The following is a 20,224-nucleotide window of genomic DNA, read 5'->3' as shown; positions in this document are numbered from 1 at the left end:
TGAGAAAGTGAGTGTGTGTGTTTGTGCATGCGCATAACATCTCCTGTCTCCAAAGGATTAAAGGAACAGCCATCAATATAAAAACCCTCTTTGTCTGAAAATTTTGTACCTACTATTGTTACAACTAACACTTAAGATAATTATAATTGAAGTAGAGGGAAAATATATTCTTCCCTTTTCCAGTATGTTTACCTGTGGCCTGATTTTGGAGGAGTGACTGCATTCTCCTATTTTCACCACTCTGATTATTCTTGCCTGTTTAGTCTCATTGCTCCAGACAGATTTAATTGAGTATTGTCATCTGTGTTACATGAGTGTTCTCATTTAGCCTTTCTTTACTCCCATCTGGCTTTCAACACACCTCTTCCCTATATTACGGTCTCCTTTTTTTCTCTCATTACCTTTTACTGTTTCTATCTCCCCTTTTCTCATCTACCCAGCTTGACTGACACAAAAAAGGGGGTGTTGCAAGGCTATGTTTATTATCTCTCAATGATTTTCATGTAAAATTTATTATTATTTGTGACTAAAAATATGCATATTTTCCAAACTGCTAGTTATTCAATCTGTGGCCTAAAACTACCAGGCTGTTCTCTGGGGCTTATGCATAAATCACCACAGTGCACTCAACCCAGAACTTCATCTCTGAATACCGCAAACATTAAGGTCAGGGGAGCATCTATTTCAGAAGCTCACAAGGTAACCAAAAATCCGTGAAGTATATTTTCCCCCTTTCCACAGATTTTGTGCATGAGGGGGATGATTTAGTCCTCCCTCAACTCCCCCCGTCATAAAAACCCCAACACTGTGTTGCATTAACAGAAAGAGAAGGTAAAACACCTACATTCAAGTTTCTTCCAATGAGACAGAGGTGCCAGCCTCCACTCAACACATACAGATCAAATTTGAAGTTCTAAAAGATTCATTTCCAGTTATCCAAGCACAACAAAAAATTCAAACCATTTTCTCACTGGTGAAAAACACTTCTCCTCCTGCCATTCAAATAAGACACTTTTTATTAAATTTACACTTGGATGTTTTTTAAGTACATCAGAAGCAGAAAGTCTGCCAAACAACCAGTGGGGCCCCTGGAGGATGGAGATACAAAAGGAGCACTTAAAAATGACAAAGTCATTGTGGAGAAACTAAGTGAATTATTTGCTTCAGTCTTCATGGCTGAGGATGTTAAGGAGCTTCCCAAACCTGAGCCGTTCTTTACAGATGACAAATCTGCGGAATTGTCACAGTTTGAAGTGTCACTAGAGGAGGTTTTGGAATTAATTGAGAAACTTAACAGTAACAAGTCACCAGGACCAGATGGCATTCACCCAAGAGTTCTGAAAGAACTCAAATGTGAAATTGTGGAACTATGGTTTGAAACCCGTCCTTTAAATCAGCTACTGTACCCGATGACTGGAAGATAGCTAATGTAACGCCAATATTTAAGAAGGTCTCTAGAGGTGATCCTGGCAATTATAGACCGGTAAGTCTAACGTCAGTACCGGGCAAATTAGTTGAAACAAAAGTAAAGAATAAAATTGTCAGACACATAGAAGAACATTAATTGTTGGACAAAAGTCAACATGGTTTCTGTAAAGGGAAATCATGTCTTACTAATCTATTTGAGTTCTTTGAAGGAGTCAGCAAACATGTGGACAAGGGGGATCCAGTGGACATAGTGTACTTAGATTTCCAGAAAGCCTTTGACAAGGTCCCTCACCAAAGGCGCTTACGTAAATTAAGTTGTCATGGGATAAGAGGGAAGATCCTTTCATGGACTGAGAACTGGTTAAAAGACAGGGGACAAAGGGCAGGAATAAATCGTAAATTTTCAAAATGAAGAGGGGTAACTAGTGGTGTTCCCCAAGGGTAAGTCCTAGGACCAAACCTGTTCAACTTATTCATAAATGATCTGGAGAAAGGGGTAAACAGTGAGGTGGCAAAGTTTGCAGACAATCCTGAACTGCTCAAGATAGTTAAGACCAAAGCAGACTGTGAAGAACTTCAAAAAGATCTCACAAAACTCAGTGATTGGGCAACAAAACGGCAAATGAAACTTAATGTGGATAAATGTAAAGTAATGCACATTGGAAAAAATAACCCCAACTATATATACAATATGATGGGGGCTAATTTAGCTACAACTAATCAGGAGAAAGATCTTGGAGTCATCGTGGCTAGTTCTCTGAAGACGTCCACGCAATGTGCAGCAGCAGTCAAAAAAGCAAACGGGATGTTAGGAATCATTAAAAAAGGGATAGAGAGTAAGATGGAGAATATCTTATTGCCCTTATATAAACCCATGGTACGCCCACATCTTGAATACTGCGTACAGATGTGGTCTCATCTCAAAAAAGATATACTGGCATTAGAAAAGGTTCAAAAAAGGGCAATTAAAATGACTGGGGGGTTGGAACAGGTCCCATGTCAGGAGAGATTAAAGAGACTAGGTCTTTTCAGCTTGGAGAAGAGGAGACTAAAGGGGGATATGATAGAGCAGTGGTTCCCAAACTTGTTCTGCCGCTTGTGCAGGGAAAGCCCCTGGTGGGCCGGCCGGTTTGTTTACCTGCCGCATCTGCAGGTTCGGCCGATCGTGGCTCCAGGCCAATGGGAGCTGCTGGAAGCGGTGCAGGCCGAGGGACATACCGGCCGCCACTTCCAGCAGCAACCATTGACCTGGAGCAGCAAACTGCGGTCACTGGGAGCCGCAATCGGCCGAACCTGCGGATGCGGCAGGTAAACAAACCGGCCGGCCCGCTAGGGGCTTTCCCTGCACAAGCAGCGGAACGAGTTTGGGAGCCACTGTAATAGAGGTATATAAAATCATGAGTGCTGTGGAGAAAGCAAATAAGGAAAAGTTATTTACTTGTTCCCATCATATAAGAACTAGGGGCCACCAAATGAAATTAATGGACAGCAGGTTTAAAACAAATAAAAGGAAGTTCTTCTTCACATAGCGCAAAGTCAACCTGTGGAACTCCTTGCCTGAGGAGGTTGTGAAGGCTAGGACTATAACAGGGTTTAAAAGAGAACTGGATAAATTCATGGAGGTTAAGTCCATTAATGGCTATTAGCCAGAATGGCTAAAGAATGGTGTCTGTAGCCTCTGTTTGTCAGAGGGTGGAGATGGATGGCAGGAGAGAGATCGCTTGATCATTACCTGTTAGGTTCACTCCCTCTGGGGCACCTGGCATTGGCCACTGTCAGTAGACAGGATACTGGGCTGGAGGGACCTTTGGTCTGACCTAGTATGACCATTCTTATGTTCTTAGACCAAGCATGAAAAGTTTCAACTCAAATGATAAGTTCTCTTGAGAAAGTTGTGTAACTGAAATTTTAAAAAATAATTTAAGAAAAAAAGCCACATACTCTCTTCCTGCAGTCGAGCCATGATCTGAACATCAGTGAGGTCCTGTAGTTTATATCCCATGGAGATGGAATCATCCTCCAGTTCGGAGGCGCTCAGTTCACTGTCTATTGATGACTGGGGGCTGAGAGGAGAACTTCTGGAAATGTAACCTATGCAATAAAATAGATTCTTTAGTCAGTAAATATGTACATTAGCTATGTCACAAAGGGTCTGCATTCCAAATATTTTTGTACAGATTGAAACCTTTTGGAAATTTACTACAAAAAGCTTTCTACTAACATTTGCTAGTTAATTTAGTGCTCTTGAAAAGGTGAAGATACAATCCTGGAGTGCAAATCCCTGTTTGTTCCCAAATTAGGTACAGCAAAGACAACAAACAATTAACACAGCACAGTTTGATTGACTGGGCTAGCTTTCATCCCCAAACATTTCGAACATTTGAGCCCTTCTTACTGAAAGTGTAGTTCTAACCTGAAACATAACCGTGTAAATACATCACCAGTTTCAACAGATCGGCTCCTTGTATGGATTCCAAGTCACATTCATGTACTTAAATTTTATTGTTCTTTAAATTATTTATAATTACAGTAGCACCAAAAGACAATAAGAACTGGGAACCCATAGTGCACTGTACAAACACATAGGACAACACTCCCTTCCACAAACACTGTACAATGGGAGAGGAAGCTGGATTCTATTTCTTCTGGATTCTATGGGGTGGCTGGGGTATACTCAATGCTTCTACGTGCAGTCTGGCTGGAGTTTGTGAGGGGGTCTATTAATCTCTTTGTAGTCACAGCTTACACATCATAATGAATTTTGTGGGGGAAAGCTAGTTTATTTGCCACTGTGTAACAACAATAGTCAACCATCACCACTATGTTCTCAGCCTCAAACTAGCTTCTCTTGTTCCAGCTTCCCAAAATTAGAATTTGAACTTACACATTTTCTTGACTAGTTTCCTCAGAGGAAACTATTACATGGACTATGAAGATCAGAGGAGAAAAAAACCCCACAAAAGATCTTACAGTAGCAGATCTAGATGGTAGTAGGGCCAGAGGGGAGTCTACTACAGCTGAAGCAGCAAAGGAGGTGCCTGAATCAATTCTCTCTGCTTGAATGCGTGCCTTAGCCACCCACAGGACATCTGCCTACAACTGCACAGCAACAGAATGGGCTACTGTCTGTCCCTGTGTAACCATAGGTGTCAGTTATCTTTCTAGGGCCCACTCATGGTTCTCCAGCGCCCAGTCATGAAGAGCAAGAGAACAAGGTCACTCTCTGGAATGCATCATGTTTCCATTCAGTGTAAAGAACTACTGCTCCCAGTCCCCTTGTGACAATGACCAAGTTTGGCTCTCTGCACTAGCTGGATCCTGATTTGGGGGATCTTAGGGAAGAGGAGCCAGTGCAGATCAACATACCCTTCTGGTGCTAATACCCTTGGACTGCAGCTATCACCACCTACCAGTAACATGTGAAATTTCTCATTCCAAGGGGATTATCTCCTCCACCCACCCTGCAGTTTTGCAGAGGAAGAACTCCTGATCCCTGCACCGAAAAAGGAGCAACACTAGCATTTTGCCACTTGCTCCTTTGGCTACTTGGAAATGCAATTATGTCCTTCCCAAGCTCCTCTTCCCCAGCCACCCACAATTATCCATGCCCCTTTCAAGGGGGCAACAAGCGCGGACAAATTTTTTGGTCAGGTAAATCTTCGCTAGTTATAGTGACACTCTGCTTATGATAAGGAAAGCTACCTCATTGTATAAAATAGAGGATGAACTCCACTACACGATCATTTTATAATTAAATTAAACGTTAGGCCTAAAATCCTTGAAATCTCACCAGTAAGCTAATAGTTTATACATCCTAAGCAGGTACAATGTATTGCAGTTAAAGTACAGCAAGATAAGATTTAGTAAAGCAATTTTGTAAGCATCATACATCACTAAAAAGTTAAGGATTACCTGGTCTTTCAGGTGTTAGTATTGCTTTATTGGAGGTTTTAGAGAAGCTGGGAGTATTAAAGCCATTGCTATATGGAGTGAGTCTTGCAACAGGACTATAGGGAAAGGCCAAGGAAACAGGTGTAGAGAAGAGGCTCCGCCATCGGCTAGCTGTTACAGATGTAGAAAAGAACAATTTTAGGTTATAAATAGAATATTGTTTTCGGGAGAGAAAATTGTCAAACCATAATCTGTTCACTCTCTTTTCTTGGTTCAGGGTACGAGGAGAAAATGGTCTGAAATTCAGTAGCAAAACAGAGAATTGGCAAAAGCCTTCAACATCTAATAATAGGATTCAGAGTAACAGCCGTGTTAGTCTGTATTCGCAAAAAGAAAAGGAGGACTTGGATTGTGGCTTCTGAAGAGTTTTTTTAACAAACGTATCACAAATTAAAATTTTCTAATACACCATTTTTAGTAGATATTTAGCCGACTGTATGTCAACACACTAACAGCATGAGAAAATCAAATCCACTGCAATTAATAAAGCAACTGAAATTTACTGAAGAGATTTGTGGAGTTTCTGCAAGAGATTGCTTCTGGTAATTGCCATGCAACTAAGCTATTAGCTATGAGACTTCAGATACAGAATACTAAACCACACTTACCCATCAAGTGTTAAAAACAATTGTAATCCCTTTCCAAGCTTTTAAGCTTCTTGTCATACATTTTTCTTCCGTTTACTGTATTAAATTCCTGGTAACATAAGCATGACTTTTTTTTTTTTTTTTTTTGGAGGATCAAGCAAATTACAAAACAGGCCACCTATTTTTCAACAGATTTCTTAACAAAGATGGCAAGGTACTGTATCTGGTCTGCTCAGCAACAAAAGAGAGAGCCCACAATAGGCAAAGGCAAAAAAGGCTTATTCAGTACACTTTAAAAAAAACAACAAAAAAACGTAACCAGGAAAATTGAATTAAATTGGTTTGGGGGCAGGGTTGTTGGAAACTGAAGGGAGGCTCAGTGGGACTGAGAAGGGGAAAAGAGAGTACGAGGGGCAGGTCTGGAGTGAAGCTGACGTGAAGAGACTGTGAAGGAGCGGTGGGGGAAGGAGAGGGCTGGAGCAAACAGCCAATCAGCCCCGGGCAGAGAAAATCCAGTCAAAACTGCAGAAAAGTTTCTGAATGGCCAGAGGTCCCTGCCTTGGCTGTTTCTGCTCCTACCAGCTGGAGTCTCTGGCTGGCTTCTCTCTGCAGTTTTCTCCCATGGCCACATGGCAGGGATAGGGGAGGCACTACCATGATCATATGCCTTTTAAGTTTTCACAGGCCTCTGCCTATTGTGACTCTACCAGACCCACTGAGGAAAAAGGGCCTTTTGACACTCAGAAGGTCTGAGATATATCTATGCTCTATATTGTGTAATGTCTTTACACACTATTCAGCCCATCCACCCATTATCCTTGATAGATCCATGCAGCTGGAAACTATTTTGCAGGGTAGATAAGTAGTATGATGAAACACCAGGTCCCCCTTCTCAGCATAACCATTGTGGATGGTTCATTGGGCGGGAAGAAAGTGTACCAAGTCCCCCTGCTCAACTCTACAGGTTCAAGTGGCTTGTCAGCTGTCCAAAAGGATTCCCCTCCCTCTTCCTCCTCACCCCCGGTTTCCCTTCTCTCATCAAAGGGTATTCTTGGGCCATGTAGGGAATTTTGGTCCTTTTGCACCACCCACTGGGGCCAGTACTGAACCGCTCCCTCTAGGGCTGCTATTGCACAGAACAGCGGCAGCATTGCTACAGAGAAAAAAGAAACAGCTCATTATTACCAAATGACGAACAAAGCAGTCAAGCATGGAAGTGAAGGATTTGCAATGCCCAAGAGTCCCTCTCTCAGTAAGCGAAAGCTAGACTGGAGAATGATCAGGGCATAATAATACAAAGTGAAAACCTGCCCCCCTCTCCCCTAGGAATTATCGCTACTCTCTCCATTTTGCAAGATTATACACTTCCTCCACCCCTCAAAAATAAAAAAATAAAAATAAAGTTCTGAGGTCATAGGTGCACTGGCAGTGTCGTATACAGACCACTGAAAAATGCCTAGCAACATCATTCCTAGCTCTAGATAGGTCAGTGCTATCAGTCCTTAGCATTAGTTACTGAAACCCACCAATTTCACCCAAAAGGAGTTAAACTATGCAGTACATCTTTTAAAAAGGCACAAGGCAGCTGTATGTGTAATTTTTTAACTCTAACATTTAGCACCTCTAGTTAAAAGTCATCATTCAATAGCAAAGGACTATAGTAACAATTCTTATGATTTTATTCTCTTGCCTAACAAAAGATACTGTTTTGTAAGAGTTTGATCATTGGCCAGGCCAATTTGCTGCCTGCATGTTCTCACCCACAGATGCGGTCAACAATACAGCACAAACAAACAGCATTCATTACTTTGTACAATAACTACTGTGAACAGGCCCACCAAGGACAAAGCTACAGTTATTGTAACTCTGAGAGTAGAACTCACATTAAGAACACAATTAGTATTTATGGCAAACAAGATGATTCCACATTACTCTTTCAGTATGTGATCTCAGGAAAAGCTGGGCGGGGTAACAAATATATTTTAGATGGAAATGGGTCAAAAACTTATGTTGCTTGTTTTGAAAGGTTTAAGCACCATATGCTAAAAAATCATTTTATAGCCTTTAAACTTCACTAGGGTTATATTTATTTAGTAAACACCACTGTTTAGAATCAAATTTACAAAAAGTTTTCATTACACTTGAATTTAAAAACAAATCAAAACAAAGCACACAAAATAAATATTTCCACAGTACTCACAAAGACAACAGAGCAAGGTTCAGAGAACTCACATACCAAGCTGAAGTCATAAACAGATGGATTGGAGGAAGGGAGTATGTATGTGTGAGAAAATGTGAAATTAATGTAAAAATTTATAAACTCACCAAAAACCTGGAATAGGTAATGATTTTACCCTAGACTGATTCTGAGGCTGCACTGATTAACATAATAAAAAGCTACTACAGCATGCAAGGATTTGCACGTCATTAACTGTTGCCAATAGACAGTCTTCCACCCCAAAATATAAGATAAAATGTTAAATAAGGAAACAAAGAATGCTTAGGCCTGATCCTGCATTGACACAGTGTGGCCAACACATTATTTTATCATGAGTCTTACACTATATTTGGTATTTTTCTTAAAGCCCCAGATCCCAGAGTAAAGTAAATTATGTGAGAAGTGCAGCTTCCATTTTAAAAAATGAAAGCAAGTGTCCAGCCCTCATAGCTATAGAGAAAAGCTTGAAAAAAAATGACCTGAGTATACTCTCTAAAGATTCAGAAGATGTGTTGACAGATTAAGCTGTTTGCATGGCACACAGAAAAAGGAGTTAAAGTACTGTAACTAGATAATAACCTCAGATAGCCTCAAACAACAAAGTTCAAATCAAATTGGAATTTACAAATTTTTTGGATTTGAGGTTTTGGTCTTGGGCTATATTTAGTAAATGGACAACTTGTGGTATGCTACGTCTATACCAGGGATCAGCAACCTTTGGCACGCGGCCCATCAGGGAAATCCGCTGGCGAGTCGGGCCGGTTTGTTTACCTGCAGCATCCGTAGGTTTGGCCAATCACAGCTCCCACTGGCCGTGGTTCACCGTTCCAGGACAATGGGGGCTGCAGGAAGCGGCGGCCAGCACATCCCTCAGCCCGCACCGCTTCCCGCAGCCCCCGTTGGCCTGAAACAGCGAACCGCTGCCCACGTCTTATTTGCAATGTCATTTGAGCCAAAAATTGAAGGTACATTTACAGTATTGGCAGCCCCAAGAATTCAAATGTCATGAGTCAAGCCCCCCAAAATCATAAGTTTACCTTATATCATGAGATTTAAAAATAAAATAAAATAGTAATAAGATAAACAAATATTTGCCTTCTATGATAGTTTGGGGCTATGTCTGTGTCCCCAATTTGATTCTGTGAAAACCAGGTCGTATTTCAGGCTCCATTTTGGATATAACTTTGATTCGTCCTTCACTGTACACTGTGTAACCATCCTCTTGGATTGCATCATCTCTCTTCTGTTGGGGGGTGGAAGAGGCTGGTGCCTAGCTGTCACTGACCCTGAATGAGAGAGTCATCCAAGGGCTATCAACAATTGACTAGCCTTGCCCTGGTGGGACAATGGGGGCAGAGCCACTGACTGTTAACAACCCTCTATGCCAGCAGCCCACAGTGGAGAGGGGGTGGGGATGGAAAAACCCCAGCAGAAGGATAGAAAAAGAAACGGTGTCTCAGACTAGTTTTAAAAAAAAGAGACAGGCTCTCTAGCAAGAGAAGCAGAACAGGCAGGAGTTTCATCAGAAAATTCCAATTCATCAAACCCAAAAAGTTTTGTGGAAACATACCAGGTTCTATGACCTAATGACACACCACAAGCAGGATTCCATCAGAACCGTCTGGTTTTGGTCAGATTGTCTGGTGGACTGCTAGGGACTCCAGGCTTCCAAGGTCTGTGGCTCTGAGCAGCCCAGCTATCCTAACTGCTCCAAGGCCAGAGTCCTCAGTGCTTCCAGACTCCCAGGACAGTACTTTCCTGCTCTACTTGACTCCCACAGCCTGATGAGCCAGCTGCCACGAGAGCCACGCAGCCCAGGAAATTCTGAATTTCAGTCAGCTCTAGGCAAGGGGGACTGGGCCCTGCTGAAGGACACCAACCAAATCTCCCAAGATTTCAGGGAGCGGTTAGAAGTCCAGAGGAAGGGTCGTAGTCAGGTGATTGTTTTTTCATAGATCTAGAAATATGTTGTGCTGTCTGACTAAAGTGTATATATTGTGACAGGGTCGGGCCAGATGGCTATAAGAGAGTAATAGAAGGCAGATATATAAGCCCCAGGCTAAGTAGGTCCCTTTTCCCTGGGTAAGGTAACAGGGAAGGTTCCAGAACAATCAGGAACCTTCTGGAGACAATTAAGACAGGCTGATTAGAATACCTGCAGCCAATCAAGAAGCTGCTAGAATCAATTAAGGCAGGCTAATCAGGGCACCTGGGTTTTAAAAAGGAGCTCAATTCAGTTTGTGGGATGCATGTGAGGAGCTGGGAGCAAGAGGCACTAGGAGCTGAGAGTGAGAATTGAGGTGTACAAGCATTATCAGACACCAGGAGGAAGATCCTGTGGTGTGGATAAAGAAGGGGTTGGGAGGAGGCCATGGGGAAGCAGCCCAGGGAGCTGTAGCTCTCGCACAGCTGTTCCAGGAGGCACTCTAGACAGCTGCATTCCACAGGGCCCTGGTTCCCCCTAAATCCTGGTCAGACACAGGAGTCGTCGACCTGGACTGTGAATTCAGAAAAACGGCCAAGCTGAGGGCTGCCGTGAAGCTCCAAGGCGAGCAAATCCGCCAATAAGCACAAAACCCACCAAGGCAGAGCAGGCACTTTGTCACAATATGTTTAAGAAGTTCGTCTGCAAAGCATGTGTGTTCCTTACAGTATCTCTGCCACTTTATCTCCAAAGAGCTAACCTACACACCAGAGGTCACGGAGGGTGGAACTCTGGGAAAACATGCATAAACTATTTGGGGGGGGGGAAGGAGGAGAGCTTGGGAGGGCTGAGCACTAGTTCCAGGGTCAAGGCAACTGGGTTATGTTGTTTTGCAACCAAGAGAGGTGTCAAGGCATGGGGTCTGTACCTGGGAAGCACACCTGAGAGAGGTAGGGCTAGGAGCCATAAACATCATTATTAATTATTATTATTATTTGTATTGCCAGAATGCCTAGGAGTAAGACCCAGGGAGTGTGAAATCACATGGAATTCAAAGGTTGGGTCCAATATAGCAATCTGTTCACCGTCCACAAGGGGGACAGCCAGGACTAACACCTTCTGGGTTTTTTTTGTTTGTTGTTTTTTAAATTTTGGGGTACACTCAAGCCATGTTTTCAAGCTTTTCTCTGGAACCATGAGTGCTAGAAACTTTTTTTAAATGGAAGTTTAGATTCTCGCTAATTAAATGCCTCCATGGGCTGGGGCTTTAAAGAAAAAAAAAAAGCATTGTGAAACTCATGCTAAAAATTACTAGAGTTGCTGTTTGCAGACACCAAATTGTACCTGCAAAATTGGAAGTTGGGCAGAGGCACTTACATATACTAAATTCATCAGGTGTAATATGTTTACACAATCAGTATCTTGACTTTCTAGCTAGTGCAGTGGTGTTTCCAGATTAATAATCTCAACTATCATCAGATGAGGTAGCCTCTATGCTTTGTTTTAGAAGTTTATTCAGTACTTTTATAACCATAGCAACAATTTCTTCAGCCATCTAGTTAGCGGTAGGAACTTTGCCATCAGCAGAGAGCCACATTTCAACTGCTTCACGCACATTTGCAGTCACTTTGAATCTATCATTGTCTCCAACTCTCTCTCCACCCCACACAACCCTCTTGCGGCTTCCTTGATGTTCCTGTCTTTTCACTTTTTTGTTCAGAAGATGCAAAGTGCCTTTTTTTTTCCTGAGTGCAAAGCTAACAACTAAAATAACCCCAGCATAAATCTCAGCTGCTCTATCTGATAGTCTGATGTGGGTCTCCCTCCATCCCTTTTGGTGAAGCTGTTCTGCTCTGTATTAAATAACTGAATGTTAATTGGGTCAGCAGAGACTGCGAATGACTTTATAGCCCAGTGATTAGGGCACTCACTTGAGAAGTGAGAACTGCCTGTTCAAATCCCTTCTCCTCATCAGGCAGCGGAGGAGAGAACTGGGGTCTCCCACATCCCAGGTGAGTGCCCTAACCCCTGGGCTAAAGGTTATAAGGGAGGCAGCCTCCTTCACCCATGTTGTGTGGAGTTAGGTGGCCCCTCAGCACACCTACTGAATCAGGCTCTGCCAGAGAGCTAGGCAGAGAAATGTGTATCTTCATCCGGTTTAAGGATCACACAGGGCCTTACCTGTGAGACAGGCATCCATGTCCCTGCCTGAGGCAGCAGTGCATTTCCCCTGAGGCAGAAACTTAGGTGCCTCAGGAACTTTTACAGCAAAAACTGAGGTGCCACATGAGTTTAGGCAACAGTCAAGCAGTGAGTTTTGTGGATCTCAGTGCCCCCTAAATCTGCGGCCATGTCCATATTACAAGCTTCAGTCAATGCAAGTTACATCAGCATAAAGCCACCACAGTCAGTATATCACTCATGCAGGTACATACTTGCCTCTTTGCACAAGCATTGCACCTGCTTGCCAGGAGTGCTGTTGTCAATGCACAGTGCGGTGCACCATGGGTCGGTATCCCAGTGGGCCACTCGCCATAATCCAGCACACGGTCTTTTGAGAAGTACAGGCAATACATAGTGGGGCAGAAACAAGTGTGCAGGGGTGACTGGGAGGGAGAAGTCAAATCTGCATCATGCAACCATCTCATAATGCCATCCCAATCCCATAATTTTCGCTCTTCTTTGTAAAATCCCACAAAGCACTTGTCGCTGTCTGCCATGCTGGACAGAAGCATGGATCGCACAAAGCTCTGCATCTTTTCATGAGTGTTTCAAACAAAGGACGCATGATCCTTCAGTATTTGCAGAGCCACAAGAACCGCCACAGCAGCGAGGAACATGACAATTTCTCGGAGGAGAGAGCACTGTGGGATACAGCAAAAACCACTTCCAGGTTGTTGGTGGCATTAATGGAGCAGCTGCAGACAGTGGAGTGCCACTTCTGGGCCTGAGAAATGAGCACTGACTGGTGGGATTGCATCGTAATGAAGGTTTGGGACAACAAGCAGCAGCTGCAGAACTTTTGGATGTGAAAGGCCACATTCCTGGATCTACGGGCTAAGGTCGCCCCAGACCTCCAGCGCAGGGACACCAGAATGAGGGCTGAACTGACCATTGAGAATTGAGTGGCCATTACACTCTGGAAGCTTGCAACACCAAATTGCAACTAGTTAGAGGGAAATCGTTTTGGAGTTGGAAAATCCACAGCAAGGGCCATTGTTCATGCAAATGTCCAGCATGTCCTGCGATGCAGGATATTGACTATCAGCCATGTGCAGGACATAGTCAATAGATTAGCAGCAATGGGGTTCCAGAACTGCGGTGAGGCTATAAGAACAGTCATACTGGGTCAGACCAAAGGTCCATCTAGCCCAGTATTCTGTCTTCCGACAGTAGCCAATGCCAGGTGCCCCAGAAGGAATGAACCTAACAGGTAATGATCAAGCAATCTCTCTCCTACCATCCATCTCCACCCTCTGACAAACAGAGGCTAGGGACACCATTCCTTACCCATCCTGGCTAATAGCCATTAATGGACTTAACCTCCATGAATTTATCCAGTTCTCTTTTAAACCCTGTTATAATCCTAGCCTTCACAACCTTCTCAGGGCAAGGAGTTCCACAGGTTGACTGTGCGCTGAGTGAAGAACTTCCTTTTATTTGTTTTAAACCTGCTGTCCATTAATTTCATTTGGTGGCCCCTAGTTCTTATATGATGGGAACAAGTAAATAATTTTTCCTTATTCACTTTCTCCACACCACTCATGATTTTATAGACCTCTATCATATTCCTCTTTAGTCTCCTCTTTTCCAAGCTGAAAAGTCCTAGCCTCTTTAATCTCTCCTCATATGGGACCCGTTCCAAACCCCCAATCATTTTAATTGCCCTTTTCTGAACCTTTTCTAATGCCAGTATATCTTTTTTGAGATGAGGGGACCACATCTGTACGCAGTATTCAAGATGTGGGTGTACCATGGATTTATATAAGGGCCATCTACCTATTAATTTTGCAGTGCTTCCTGTACCTTTAGAATTATTAGTCTGTGTGTGTCACTAATCCCATGAGTTCTGTTGACCTGTACAATATCAAGTAGTGGGTTATTTCAGTAGCGCTAGGCATTCTGTATCATATGTTGTGAAATAAAGACAAATTACATTCCCAAAAATAGATTTTTTTTAGTTGCGTACCAAAACCAGTGCATAGAAACTATGTATGATTAAAAAAAAAACAAATACAATCAAAACTTCAGAAATAAATTAAAGGAACAGAACTAAACAAGACAAAAGAATATTCATGTCCACTTCAATCCATTTTCGCTATACATATACCAATCTTCACGCTCAGTGGTCAGGTTATGTGAAACTGTGATTGTCCTTTCTGTCCACTGGTGTGGAGTAGTAGAGTTAGAGATGTGATCCCTGATGCCACATCAAATGATGGGGATTGGGTGGAGTGTAAGGAGGCGCTAAAAGGGAGTTCTCCAGTGACTACAAAGGGAATCAAACCTGTGCTTGTTGAACCCGTAGATGCACAAGAGTCTACAGCATCTGTTTGCTGCTGAAGAAGCCCCATTACATCCTGGGGCATCTCCCTCTCTTTTTCCTGTGTCTGAAATATTCTCCATAGCGTCTGAAATATTCACCCTCCAGGCCTTCTGTTCAGCAGCGGTGTTCAGTATCTCACTGAACAAGTCATCCTGAGTCCGCTTCTTTCTCCTCCTAATCTAGCACAGGCATTCGACGAGTAGGGGGGGGGACCCCTCAAGGCCACAACAACATCAGCTATAGACAAAACAAACAAACAGAGGTATCATTTTAAGTATAGTCATAACAGAAAGTGAAAGTTAACATTGCAGAATTCTGTTCCCTTGATCCTGTAAGTTTTAATCAAGAGATGCTTATTCAGGGCTGTCCCTAGACATTGTGGTGCCTTACGCTGGCCCCAGGCCCCTGCAGAGGGGCGTACCCAGGCCTCTGCGGGGGGGCAGGAGTAGGCTTGGGGGGCAGGGGGAAACTGCCCCCAGCACAAGACGGCGGAGCGGTTTGGGGCCAGGTCTCTCCACTTCCCGCCGCTCAGTGAGTGCAGGGCGTGCCCGACCCCTGCTGCAGTCCCCCGGGACGCAGCCCAGGGGAAGGGCTGGAGTGGGGGCAGAGGCTATGAAGAAGGGGTGGAGTGGGCACGGGGCGGAAGCAGCTTTCCTGGATGGCTCAGCCGGCCAGGGGGATTGGGTTGGCCACTGGAGCAGCAGTAGGGCACCAGGAAATTTGGTGCCCCAAATGTCCTGGTGCCCTACGCAGCTGCGTAGTTTGTGTATGGATAAGGACAGCCCTGTGCTTATTGACAGTTCAGCTATGGAGCGCTTGCATACCACACAACTCACAGTACCAGCCATAAGTATGGTCCACAAAAGGGGAGGAATTGGAGGAAAAATGAGGAGGGAATTCTTCAGTTGCATGAAACAATACAAGTATAGGGCAATGGTTCTGAATACTGGCACTGTTTTCCATAGGCAGTGATGATTTTAGCAGATCTCTCACTCTGGAGGGTGACAAAGGCACAGAGAGCACAGCTGCTGCTGGTGTCCTGAAGGCACTTGAGACCGTATGCCACTAGCCTGTTTACTGCAATGGTGCCTGCCGAAGTTATCATGTTGTGTTGTGGAAAAGTGTCCTACCACAGAGGAAGTAGTAAGACTTCCATCCCCAGAAACCTTCAGGAAAGGACTGCAGAGTACCTCCATGAAAGTTTCATCGAGTTCCCTCAGGATGATTCAACGGACATTCCTGTATACATAAACAACCTTCCCTGTATCCCCCACCCTGCCTAACTCTACAGGGGAATGAAAAGCAGATAACAGCTCTACCTTTCTTTGTTGTACCACTACATCTTCTAGTACAAATAAATTAATGAAGAAAAAAAATCAATAAGTATGTCATGCTATGTGCCCCATCATTACATTTAAACATTGTAATGGGAAATGCATACACCTACTTACCCAAGGTTCCTTCCCCTGCATCAGGCTTGCCAGTGTTAAACTGCCAGGACTAAGGTCCCAAACAGGTCCTGGCTTGCGGCATAGCTGGACCCTTTCAGTGGCATGTACCCCCATCCTCCTCCACCTTGCTATTCATGGCGGTGGGGGGGTGGTTGCATTGTGTCTCGGGTTCCTCTGAGGTATCCACAGTGCTCTGAGACGTGCTGGAAGAGTCTCCACCAAGTAAAGCATGCAGCTCATTGTAAAAGCACCAGGTCTGCATCTTGGCACTGGATTCTGGTATGCCTGCCACAGTTCCTTTGCTTTCACACAGCACTGCTGCTGATCCCTGTTGTATGTCTTTGCCTGCAACTCCTGGGCAATCTGCTCATAGATGTCCACGTTTCTACCACTGCTTTGTAACAGCACCTGCATAGCACTTTCCCTCCACAAGCCCAGGAAATCCAATACCTCTTGTCTACTCCAGGCATGATCATATCTGGACTGTGTAGCTGGCATGGTCGACTGGGCAGCTGCACACAACAATGGAGAGCTTCTAGGTTTGCTTGCCAAGCCAGGCAATCAGGAAAAGGCATTTCAAAAATTCATGGGGTTGTTAAAGGAGGTGGCGGGCATCTTCTGGTCTCTGGGACCCCTGGGCAGAGTGGAGTTCACGATGGAGGAGCAGCCTGGCCAAACCTGAGTGGCATTGCGACGCTGCACACCAGGTCACAACACCCAGAGTGTGGAGCCTGGTCCAGCCCTGTAAGACAGAAGCCAAGCTGCCACTGCCAGGTCAGTGTGGGTTGAGCTCACTCTCCAATCCACCCACTCCCCTCACCTCCCTTCAATAGTGGGGGCGGGGGCAGTTTCATACTTTGTCCCAGGCCCCCATAAATGTCTGTATGGCCCTGAATAGTGTTCTAATTACTGAACCATCCTTCCTCTTCTATGCCTTAATATTTTTTTTTAAAGAGAGAACCACCTAGCAATTGCATACCACCTATAAAATCCAACGTGACCGTAAACATTGTCAAAGAAACAGCCTGTAAAACACAGTGAGAAAATATTTGACACATTTGCATTTTATTTTAAACAGACAGCGTAATTCCCATTAGATTTAACTGCAACAATCTTTAGTCAGTGCAACTTACACTGAAGAGTACTTTCTATATTAAAAGGCCTGGTCTAAAATAGTTGCCCAGTCAAAAGTTGTTTTGTTACGCACAACAGGTTAAGTATGCCTACATTTAAAGCCTGCTTTTGTTGTGTTTTTTTCCCAGAACTGTACTGCAGTTGAATACACAAATACATAGTTATCAATGGTCATAATGACATAATGGAAAGCAAAGTGTTACAGAACATTTTCTCAAATATCAAACAAAATTCTTGGCAGTAATTATCAAAATAATTGTATTCCCAACGCACTTTTTGTATACTCAGATGAAAATAATATTATCGTAGCCTAAACCCCAAACTGAAAGCAGTTAAAAATGAAACTATTAAGAATAAACTCTCTCCAACTTTTATATTGCATCGATCCCTGTGGTACCCAAGTACTGTGACTTCCCAGGCTCTCAGATCGTCTGATTACTGAGGAACCATACAATAATCCCTGTACTTGTTTCTCTCATTTGCAACAACATAAAATTTACCTCCAAAATTCTAAGTACCCAGGGTAGTTTCTATCAAAGCAAAGTTAAAGGTTGCTGGGGGAGGTGGGATGGGGGGGGGAGTTAAATCCTCTTCCCGCATTAGTTTAATATAACCAAGAACAGTCAAATACAACTTCAAATACAGTAGAACATGTTTGATTAAATGACTTTTCAACTTTAGTTTAGCTAAAGAATATTTGTTAGAAGATACCCGAGAAAAAAGTTTTCAAAAGAACAGTTCAGTTCTAACTCTACAAAGTCATTTTTTGAAAAACAAAACTGCCTGTCCTAGAGCAAATAAGAGATGGGAGTACCTGAAGAAGTTTGTTATTTCATATATTACACACCAGTCAACTTCTTTATAAAATTGTTGTATAAGGCCTCAGAATTAACTGAGTCTCAGCTGGTGTACCTCCATTTAAGTCCCTGGATATACCCGCTGAGGATCTGATCCAATATGCATAATATAGCATTTCTGGAAAGGCATAATCAGAATGTCTGACTAAATTGTTATATTTGTGCACCTTTATTTAGTATTGCATAGCAATACATTCAGTGGTGTTTCTGGAGCCGTTCTGTTATTACAAAATTCAAACATAATGAGATCCAGTCTATCACTTCCCAAGTAACTACCAGCAGTCAGTTACATGCCCAGCTTAAGGTTCTGTCCTCCCTCTGATCCTTTATGACATCTGTCTCTCTGGTCAGAATGTCCCCCTCCTGTAGGAGGGTTAACAGGGCCTCGTAATTAAGACGTCCTGCTGGCGGAGTTTCCTTGTGGCTGGATCCCCCTTCTTCAGAGTCCAGTTCTCACCTACGCCAGCCAATGTCATCAGCTGTGGGCTCCCATCTCCCCAGGTCTCCTCGGCTATTTCCTCTGGGGTCTTAGGAGATGGTCAGTACTTCAGAGAAATACTCCCAATCCTGACACAAGATATTGGCGTAGGCTAGTGTTGAGGCCAGCCTCACTACAAGGGACTTAGTGTTCTTCCCAATAGTCAACAGCACTCATGCACTGGGACAGGATTTAACGTCCTCATGAATACATTGCAGGAAGATGGTTCCAGACCCTGAAGGCCCCTGGAAGACTAAGTTGTCACAGACTAGGGCATGCTCACATCTAGAATCCACAAGTCCAATAACCTCAGATCCATTTATCTGCACAGGGACAGTTACTTTCGCTGGGGTGGGCTTATGGGCATGGCTTTCTGCCATCCACACCTGTCCACAGTCACACTCCCTATAGAAGCATTTGTGATACTGGTGACCCAGGCACCCATGTGAAAAGCATACCCCTGCAGTTGGCTGAGAAGCCACTGGCCAGGGGCCTGATATCTGGGGGCACCCTTCCGTAGCTGCCTTGTCTAGCTCTCCCTCCTGGCCTTCATGCAGGGGAGTCCACAATGGTCCCAAGGTCCTTTGTCCGGGCCTGGGTCAGAGAGGCTGGGGTTTCCTATGGGTGGCAGGCTTGGTAGCCAGCTGGGCTCCTTAAGAGACTGGTCCTTCAGGCACCACCCTGTCTGCTCACCAGTTCCCAAGGTTGGACTCTCCCTTGAGTCAAGGGAATCCCATGGCCTCCAGCAGCTGCTCGGGCAAGGCAGTTAGGGCTGTCTCTGCTGCTAAGTAATTCTCCATTAGTCATACCATGTTGGCTAGGGACTCTGGCTGGTGTTTAAGCACCCAGCCCCTACCCACAGACAGGTAAACTGCTTCACCAGAATGAGCTTGGCCACCTTGAGTCCAGTCTGCATCTCTCACTTCAACCACCACCAGCACAGGTCCCTCAGTTTCTAGGCACCCATGCAGGGTCTGGCTCCCCTGGGGTATTTCTCCCTCAGAACTTCTTTCAGGTGGTCTCCTCCATGATGTCGAAGTAGTCCAATATAGCTGCTTTCACCCAGGGACAGATGCTGCAAGTGGACTGGTCCCATTAGGTACAGTGCCAACACGTGACCAAGCTGGCTAGGTGTCCATTGGGCTGCCATTGCCACCCATTCAACTGTTACTAAGAAGGCCTCTGGGTCTTCCTCAGGGCCCATCTTTGTGAGTTTCATGGTTATGGGAGGGGGTCCCCTGGCTCTGGCTTATAGCCCCTGCAGAGGGGAAGCCCCGGCAGGACCTTGGGGCTGCATTAAGGCCAAGACTTGTTGTGCAATCGTTGCTGCTGCTCCTGCTGTTGTGCCCCTAAATCTCAGACCAGCTGTTGCTGCTGGGCAGCCATTTACTGCAGGAGCTGTTGCTGCTGCTGGGCTACCTGTTCCTGCTGCTGGTTCTCAGTCATCCACTTAAACAGACGCTCTAGGTCATTTCAACTGATCTCCCAAACCCAGGTCTTCTGATCTGGGATTATCTGACCGTTTGGATCCGTCAGTCCACCCTCTGTCCAGGGGTGGGAAAGTTGCCCACATTCTCCACCAAGTTGTGATAGTCTTTGCTCATGGGGGGCATAGGCCCTTTGACCTGCAGAGGTGTTTGTGGTATGGGA

At 44.4% G+C, this 20,224-nt stretch overlaps 1 protein-coding gene across 4 annotated transcripts in view; it reads right to left on the bottom strand.

Moving 5' to 3' along the window:
* SLAIN1 (SLAIN motif family member 1) overlaps window positions 1-20,224 on the bottom strand; it is a 66,450-nt gene that overhangs the window by 11,870 nt on the left and 34,356 nt on the right. For 3 of the 4 annotated variants that reach the window (XM_073347261.1, XM_073347285.1, XM_073347277.1), the window contains exons 3-4: window positions 5,341-5,490; window positions 3,370-3,519 (exon numbers count right to left, since the gene is read on the bottom strand). In XM_073347261.1, the coding sequence (XP_073203362.1) occupies window positions 3,370-3,519; window positions 5,341-5,490 (300 nt within the window). The remainder of the gene's footprint in view (window positions 1-3,369; window positions 3,520-5,340; window positions 5,491-20,224) is intronic. The other variant, XM_073347267.1, reaches the window with a different exon arrangement.

Source organism: Lepidochelys kempii, chromosome 1, assembly GCF_965140265.1.
Source record: "Lepidochelys kempii isolate rLepKem1 chromosome 1, rLepKem1.hap2, whole genome shotgun sequence".
Classification (NCBI taxonomy): Eukaryota; Metazoa; Chordata; order Testudines; family Cheloniidae; genus Lepidochelys; species Lepidochelys kempii.
This window is presented reverse-complemented; position numbering and strand designations above follow the sequence as displayed.